Source organism: Leptonychotes weddellii, unplaced genomic scaffold (genome assembly GCF_054177405.1).
Source record: "Leptonychotes weddellii isolate Sample4059 unplaced genomic scaffold, ASM5417740v2 HiC_scaffold_7483, whole genome shotgun sequence".
NCBI lineage: Eukaryota > Metazoa > Chordata > Mammalia > Carnivora > Phocidae > Leptonychotes > Leptonychotes weddellii.
The window spans coordinates 1-9,400 of NW_028044806.1; the positions used below are offsets into that span (position 1 = coordinate 1).

Sequence of the window (9,400 nt, forward strand, 5' to 3'; positions counted from 1 at the left end):
AAATAAATAAATAAATAAATAAATAAATAAAAGAATATATTATCCATTAAAGGAGGATACTGTTGCATGTTTTATTCATCACTGTAACTTCAATGGCTACACTAGCGCTTGACATATTATAGGCCATCAATAAACAGCATGTTAAATATCCCATGTCTCTCATACTGTCCCCCATGTTACTTAGATTTAGTTAGATTGTTTGCTTCATTTTCTTTTTTTTTTTTAAAGATTTTATTTATTTATTTGAGACAGAAAGAATGAGATAGAGAGAGAGCATGAGAGGGAGGAGGGTCAGAGGGAGAAGCAGACTCCCTGCCGAGCAGGGAGCCCGATGCGGGACTCAATCCCGGGACTCCAGGATCATGACCTGAGCCGAAGGCAGTCGCTTAACCGACTGAGCCACCCAGGCGCCCTGCTTCATTTTCTAAACTAGTTTCCTGGACATCAACCAACAAATGTATGGGATTTACTAATGAGACAGGACTACGAGAAATCATGTGGATTTGTGTGAAATAATAACATGAAAGACAGTAAGTGACCACATTAGAGATACAAGATTACTAAAGGATTTATTTGGAAAAAAGCTCTTTTCTTTTTAGTTCTTGAATGATACAAAGTAAACAGGTACAAGTTGCAATGACAGAGAGAGCTGGGTTTAGATGCAACTTTTCTTTCCTCATTATATTTTTACTATTTCCTGCAATCATACCAGTGAACATGCAAGTATCACAGAACATACAAGAGAAAGATACAAAAGCAAAATGTCTCTTTATTGTGTTTGGAAGGATCATCCAATAAAGAACATGGGGATAAATGATGCTCTTTGGGACTACTTGAAGCCTGAGATTTGCATTTGGTTGCTTACCAGAGAAGTGAGATCAAATGGAATTCAAGATTTTCCCTAAGTCCCCAAGGATCCTTTTCTATTCTCCACCTATAATCTACCAGGCAGTTCCTGAGCAGGAAAGGGAATGGGAAAGCTGTGACGTGAAAACTTACACCATCTGAGATAAGAGAGTGCCATCCAACCACTTCCAGGAAGGCCTAGCTCCTGTTTTATGTAATCCAATCCAATAGTTGTATTTTATTTTTGATTGAATGATGTTCTGTGGGAAAATTAGAATTATTGGCATTATTCATAACATCAGTGAAAACACCTCATCCACAGAAGACTCACAAAATACTGGGCACCTTTATCTTCAAATGCCACTCTGCTAAATGGAAGAGGCAAGCTACTTTCTCCATGGTGCAGAGAAGAACTGGATATGGAAAGGATTCAACGAACGACCATGGTGCAGAGAAGAAATGGATATGGAAAGAATTCAATGAACGAATCACTCAACTCTTAGTGATTGAATGAAAGCTATCCAGAAAGGGACATGATGGACTTAAAAACTTCACATATAATAAAGTAGATAAGTAAATAGGATTGCACTAAACCTAGAACTTCTCTCTACCTTAAATGTGAAAAGACAAGCTTCAAATCTGGAGACATCTGCCGTAATTTAAAGAACAGATAGTTCTGTAAAACAATATCAAAATAAAATTATCCAATAGGAAAAAAATGGACAAAACATAAGAACACATTTCAAATAAATAAAGCATATAGCCAATAACTATAGAAAGAGCCAAGCTCACTAGAGATCGGGAAAATGCAAATCAAAGTCACAAGGATATATTTTACAACTATTCAATTTGCAGAAAGTAAAAATAACAACACCAACTTTGTGGGATAGTAGAGATCAAAGATATCTTTAAAACTGGTGCTAAAATCATATTAGAAAATAATGTGGAATTCTCATATAAAATTGAACTTGCACAAACACTATTGACCAATGATTCCACTCCTAGGATGATTTGTCATAAAAAGAAGAGAATACACATGGAACAATGTTGCACAGAGATATGTCTAAGAATGTTTAATGAAGGACTATTCATAGCAACAAGAGCTGGAAACAACTGAAATTCCCATCATCTAGAAAATGGATGAAGCTTATCATACTGTGGAATCTTACACAGCAGTGAAAATGAAGAAACTATACCTACAAGTGTTAAAACAGCTTATGTCATTTATGTGCTATGTACAATGAAGAAAAAAAAAAACTTTCTTGAGTATTTTCCATAACTATATGGAGTATTTTCCGTAACTATATATAACTATAAAGTAGGAATCATACTCTCAATTTTGAAAATTTTGTGCACTGAATAATGAATGCAGGGTCAAAAATATCTTTAACATAAAAAACTGTAAATTATTTGTAATCATTATTCCAACTGGCATATTTTATTCACTTCAAATGTTTCCTTATGGATGCAAATGTGAAGCAACAAGCTAATGTTCTTTCCTAAAAGCAATGTATTGGGGCGCCTGGGTGGCTCAGATGGTTAGGCGTCTGCCTTCGGCTCAGGTCATGATTCCAGGGTCCTGGGATCGAGCCCCGCATCGGGCTTTCTGCTTGGCAGGGAACCTGCTTCTCCCTCTCCCTCTGTCTCCCCCCTGCTCATGCTCTCTCTCTCTCTCCGTATCTCTGTGTCTCAAATGAATAAATAAAATCTTTTAAAAAAAGAAAGCAATGTATTTATTACCTCTCTCTGTCTCTCTTTCTCTCCCTCTCTCTCAAATCCTCTCTCTTTCTGTCTCTCTCCCACTCTTTCTCTCTCCTCTCAAACACACACGCATACACATACACACACACTCCAATATTTTTTTCACTATAATTAAATTGCATAAGAAAAAAAATCTCAATAGTGTATCTTTTAGAGTAGGAAAAATGGATGGTTATTATATAAGTGTCACAAAAATATACTTTATCATTTCTAGGTCTCTGAAGAAATACTAAAGTTAAATATTCATTGATTCTTTCACTCACATATTTTTGTTAGATTTAGGGGTATACATAAATGTATAAAAGCCAATCTCAGTTTTCTGTATCAATGGATTTAAGGCACTGCTTTCATTACACCTCTAGGCTTTGTAAAACAGCAAAAGACTGAAAATCCTAAACCATTAGTGTAAGAGTAATGCTATTCTACAGCAAAGTCTGTTACAGGGTTTGTATAGTGCATCAGTATTCCAGTTTAGATCCTGACAGCAAGGCTATCAGATAATAGACTATGAAACTCAGCTTTTGCTCTAACTAGTGGCAAAAGAATCAAGGAATTTCAAAGGCTCTAGATTAGCTCATGGAAATACAGACATAACAAGCATAAGAAGTTTCATTCAAACTCTGAAGCATAGAAACTTCAATGGCAGGACTAAAACTGAAGAACCCTGAATTGGAAATTACAGGGAAAGTACAGATTACAAATAAAGTTAATTTCTGAGAGAAGAAAACTCAAATCTTTTAGGAACAACTGATAACAACTGAGGTTTAAATTAATCAAGGTACTAATAAGATGTAGCTGGATTTTTAAAATTTGACTCCTTATGCAATTACTTAGTTCATCTGTTTCTTATAGGTAAAAGTGATTCATTCATATTGTTATTTTAATAAGAATGTTATAAATAAGAAAACACAAGCATTTTTTGTTTGTTTTATTTATTTATTATTTACTTTTTTAAGTAAACTCTACACCCAACATGGAGCTTGAACTCACAACTCTTGAGATCAAGAGTCACATGCCCCACTGACTGAGCCAGCCAGGCACCCCTGGTTGTTGTTGTTGTTGTTGTTGTTTTTCAAATACAGGGCTTTTAACTCATCCTTCACAAGATACTACTAGAAGTAACGTTGCTAGGACTAAACAGTGTGACTGGAATTTGGTGCCTAAATGGAATCATTAGAAGGTAATCTGCAGAGTCCATTCAATTGACTTTATAGTCCTAAACTTTATAAGGAATGGCAAATTTGATCTAGATTGTCTCTTCTAGAAAAGAGATGCTTCCTCTGCCATTCTGGATTATATGTAAAATAAAAGTTCATCTTCAAAGAATCACTCCAGTAAATTCAATCTCTATTTTTTATCATTTTTCCCATGGCCATGCATGAAAGTGAGAGACTCATCTTCCCTTACAAGTGTGATTCCTTCCAAATATTGAGAGAAGGTACAGCAGAACTCAGTACAACAAGAATTATCTCTTTAGGTTGCTCACACCATTGAAGGCAGTTTTTGTTTTGCCCTGTATTAGCCCTGAGAAGCTAAATACTGAACCGTGTAATGAACATTAAAATGTGAAGATGCAACACATGCAATAAAAAGACTAAAAATGAAATGGGACAGCAGAGCCATTTCTCTTGTTCATTGTTTAAAACAATGGATCTTGGGGTGCTTACGTGGCTTGGTTGGTTAAGCACCTGACTCTTGAGCTCAGCTCAGGTCTTGATATCAGGGTCATGAGTTCAAGCCCCATATGGTCACCAGGCTGGACTGAAGCCTACTTAAAAAATAAATAAATAAAACAGTGGTTCTTCTGGGTCTCTGTTACACCTTCTTCTCTTCTCCAGAGAAATCAACACTGATTAACAAGTGCTTCAAAACAAAGTGGCCAAATAATATTGGAGAAAAGTTGAAATAATTATCCTAATTCAAGACATAGGACTTCTCATAAAGCATTTAATCAGGTTTAATAAAGTAGACATACCTGCTCCTCTTTATTATCAATCTTAATGAGACTAGAACTCAGGTCTTCACATGACTTCTTACTCCTCTCCCAAGTTTTCTCTTCTTTTGAAAAATAGTAACAGCTTTTTCCACAGCAGTACCAATTTTCTTGAAATGAGTCATAGTCTTTATCTTGAAAAGAAAAGCCACCAAGATCCTCAACCACAAGACCACTTAGAGACCTGCACTTTCCACATATGTCTTGCTTACTTCAGACTGAATGACCAAAAATAGATGGTTTTCCCATTTCCCAAAAGTCTAATGTTGGGAATAGCTCTTTGGCCAAATTGTGGAGCCAGGTACTGTCTCTGACAGACCTCAGACCATTGTTAGGATTGCACTAAGAAATTTTGACTTCTCAAGGACAAATAAACTGCAGTCATGTGGAGCAGATATCCTTGCAGGAAGAAATCCACAAAGTGAATTTACAGAGATGGTGGTAATTCCAAGGGATATATTAGGGAAAATTCATCCATGATCATAAATTACTCAAATAATCAAATCAACATGACTTTGTGAAAGTCAAGATTTAGATGAGCTATTATGAAGAAAATGGATTTGATTTCAAAAAAAAAAAAAGGTAAGCAAAATTAAAGGACCTGACAAAGCACAACATAAAATTTTTAATTATATATTGAAATGGGACAGAGGGGATAATTCCATGAAAAAAAAACACTTGTAAACTATCACTGTAAGTATTCAAGTACATACCTGTAAAAGGTGGTAAAATAGAGTGATCTTCAGCCTCTCCTAAGGAAACACTTTTTTCTTTTGTATTGTTCATATCTAGCATTGTGTGTGCAAAACACTTCTGAAAAACTTCAATCCATATTATAAAATTAAGGTCATGAATGCCTTTCATAGATCACATTATTATACTTGCTTACTCTAATTCTAAATGGCATAATGAATGTTGTTGACTAAATGAAAGTACAATCAGAAAAAATGGTAGTTTAAAATAGTTTGAAGTATCAGAAAATAAAACAGATTTTTAAATAAAAATATAACTTGCTATCCATTATTTTTAAGTATATAAACTTATAAAACACAAAACATATAAACATATAAATCAGAAAATATAAACTTGAAATAAAACATTAACTAGTTTCTATGTCATCTAATTTTCAAATAAAGGTTTCAAAGTTGGTGAGATTTTGTATTTAGTATTTATTTAGCAATTAGTATTTGCATGTAAAGCCAAATACAGTGATCTGACTCTCTTCTAGGATAAACTTACAGTTGATTCATTGAATTTACATGGACCAAGAGCTCAGACAGCTACTTCTAATATACAATATAGCAATATCTTCCCAAAACTCACAAATAAAAAACGTAAAAGCATAAAGTATATTGCTCTGTAAGTGTGTGAATATTAAAAGAAAAATCCTTTAAGGTTTTGTTACACAACTGAGAATCTTAATTTCCATTTCTGCTACCACCCACCATCATTCAGCCAAATTCAATGTCTACTTGTAAAAATCCAACAATATTAATTGCACAGTCTCTTAATGTAGTCAATTGCAATAAATATAACTATTGCTTCAATTCAGCCATCCATTCCAATGTTTATATACTGGATCTGAATTAAAAAGACATACTAAGGGGCGCCTGGGTGGCTCAGTTGGTTAAGCGTCTGCCTTCAGCTCAGGTCATGATCCCTGCATCCTGGGATCAAGCCCCATGTCGGGGCTCCCTGCTCAGCGGGGAGCCTGTTTCTCCCTCTCCCTCTGCTGCTCCCCCCTGCTTGTGGGCTCTCTCTCTCTGTCAAATAAAAATATAAAATCTTTAAAAAAATAGGAAATTGATATGAAATATAAAGTGATATAGAAAATAGATCAACCTTATATTCCTCTGTGATTTAAGCAGTATTGCAGTATGATAAGGAATGTAATATTCAAGTAAAGATTTTCCCAATTCTCTGATTATATAGAAAACCTCCTTCTACACAAAATATAAGGATAGATATATGTGTAAGCCTCACTGTACAGTTCAGCCAAATTTTGTGCTATTACAACTATTATGTACCCTATTTTGTGTAACATAAAAACTAAGTGATAACAAAATAATAAAATCATCATCATCAATATTATCATCAATGCCCTCATGATTATTAACATTTCTATAGGACTTTATGATTTACAAGGGTTCCACAGAAATTCAGTAGTTATAACATTTCATTTTTCACTCTGGTTCACTGTTCTCATAAGAACTGTGTATGTCCAATACTCACACATAGATCCTAAGCCTGAGATTGCCAGCAGGAGGAAAAAACATATAACTCCTAGGGTTAATGCAACCGTATACCATGGAAATTCTGTACAAAATCAGAAAGCAAAATATATAATAAACACTGAGCATAGCAAAGCTCCCAGAATTAGAACGAAATGGAAATTCATTCTGGAATTAAAATGAATGTCAGTATTCACTGTGATAATAAAACTCATTGAATATTACATTTAAATATACACATTGATATAGAAAGAGCCAGACATAAAATATCAAATAAGTATAGACATGATTATTATGATTTCACTTTTTCTTATTTGACATCATAACGTTTTCAGAAAACAAGAAAACAAACTGAAAAACCTTTACCTCTCCTTTTATCCATCGGACGTCTTTTGTCCTTCTGTTTCCCCGAATAGGGTAATTTTAGCTCCAAGTATATCACTCTCTCCTCGCTCATTTTTGAGGGCTGCTGTCAAAGAACACAGCTCAAATCCTATGCAATGTTTCATGAGGCATGAAAATAACATTATTTATCATGAAGTAACAGGGACTGGTAATGAATGATAAGCATGATCATCTGAAATAAGCAAGTTAAAGCAAATATTTATCTGGGAATATTAGAAAGAAAATTGTTTTTAATTTCTTTTTGTAATGCCTTATAACAGCAATCCTACACAATTAAATAAAGGTCCATTAGTGTTTATGGACATGTTATGTTAAGCTTTCACTGTTTTTATTTTTTTTTTTTAAAGATTTTATTTATTTATTTGACAGAGAGAGAGATAACGAGAGCAGGAACAAGCAGGGGGAGCGGGAGAGGGAGAAGCAGGCTTCCCGCAGAGCAGGGAGTCCAATACGGGGCTCGATCCCAGGACCCTGGGATCACGACCTGAGCCGAAGGCAGACGCTTAACGACTGAGCCACCCAGGCACCCCAAGCTTTCACTGTTTTTAAAATAACTTAATTCATTGCCAAAATTTAAAAATGTATATTATATTCCATACTCACCTAAAAATCTAGATTTATATCATCTTTTTTTTTTAAAGATTTTATTTATTTATTTATTTGAGAGAGAGAGAGAGAAACAGCATGAGAGGGGATAGGGTCAGAGGGAGAAGCAGGCTTCCTGCCGAGCAGGGAGCCGGATGTGGGACTCGATCCCAGGACTCCGGGATCATGACCTGAGCCGAAGGCAGTTGCTTAACCAACTGAGCCACCCAGGCGCCCAGATTTATATCATCTTTTGAAAAATTATGTTTAATCACTTAATGCCTGTTTTATGCCCCAATGAGCACTATACTGACACCAAAAAGAGTAACTCCCTCTTTAGTAAGAACACACACATCCCAATTTGACAAACTAAGCACCTGCCACATTACTTATGTCAGACCCCACTGATTCATTCATGTAAACTCTATACTCACTGGGTCATGATTCCATTTCAGAGTATGAGGAAAATGTGGAAATCATGGGATTCAAGGAAAGGAAGTTTAGGAAGTAATATTAAATGAGGGAGGAATAACTTATCATTCTAACAACTATGCTGCACAGTGGTGATTTCATTTCTGTTTGTAAACGAAGAAAACTGGGGCTCCAAGACATGTAATATATATAAATATTTATTTAATTCAAGTATGTATATCATATATATAGCTTATGTATATTTATCCAAATAAATGGTCTTTCATCTACACTTAACTTGTATAAACAATACCTTTCAAAAAATACTTAATAAACTCTCTCCCCTAAAATATAAATAAATACATAGTGATTAAAGAGGAGAAAATATTTTCCCAAAAGAATATTTTTGGTAAATGTAGAAAGAACCAGATAACTGTTCTTCCTAAATAGATTTGATTCTTGGGTTTTCAAAATATCTTAATATTTTACCATTTCATTACTTTATAATATCAGGAAACTGATTTGAACAATCATCTATAATGGTATAATGTATAAACACATTGCCATTTGTTTTTCAATAAATATTCTCTCTACCCAAGTGCCAAATCATAAAGTAAATCTTGTCTCAATGTCATGTTTTCCTAGCTAACTGGTTTCTGTTTAATGGTATTTTAATTGAATATCTGTATAACAAAATAACAAGAAAATAAATTTACAAATATAAAACTGGGTATGTTTTGATAGAAAAATAACCATATTTTCAAAACAAAAAACTTTTTTTTTTATTACACTTAACTGAAAGGTGACAGAATTTAAGCTTTGGATAATACATTGTTAACTGGTTAGGTAACACCCATAGAGATAAGAGCGGAAAAAACACAGATTTATATTGTCTAAAAAAGAATTAAATATCCCTTAAAATATCTAAGGATTAAAAAAATCATATTATGCATAGGAAATATTTTGACCCACTCTCATTCTGATCCATTCCTGTCTTCACTTGTAGAATAAAGTTAACATTAGATATGAATTAACATGGATCCCAAAGTCAGTTATTTTCTGCAACATTCCAACCCCCCACAACTTCCTACATAGCTTTCCTGTAGCAAATTTTACTCTATCTCCCTTTGCTCCACAATGGGACAGCACAGACATGGGTCACACAAGC

General features: G+C 34.3%; 1 protein-coding gene across 2 annotated transcripts; it reads right to left on the reverse strand.

The window, feature by feature from the left end:
• Window positions 1-419: 419 nt before the first annotated feature.
• On the reverse strand, window positions 420-8,565 carry LOC115940530 (T-cell surface glycoprotein YE1/48-like). Of its 2 annotated transcripts, XM_081811410.1 has the most exons (6): window positions 8,256-8,565; window positions 7,198-7,297; window positions 6,833-6,916; window positions 5,314-5,421; window positions 4,583-4,728; window positions 420-1,106 (listed from the first exon to the last, which is right to left on the reverse strand). In XM_081811410.1, exons 2-6 carry the CDS (start codon window positions 7,286-7,288, stop codon window positions 996-998), a joined length of 540 nt encoding a protein of 179 aa, XP_081667536.1. In that variant the 5' UTR covers window positions 7,289-7,297; window positions 8,256-8,565; the 3' UTR covers window positions 420-995. The 2 variants fall into 2 exon arrangements, 1 of the variants encoding a protein (XP_081667536.1); XR_014142627.1 differs by lacking the exon at window positions 8,256-8,565 and having other exon boundaries at window positions 5,310-5,421; window positions 7,198-7,598.
• Window positions 8,566-9,400: the final 835 nt, after the last annotated feature.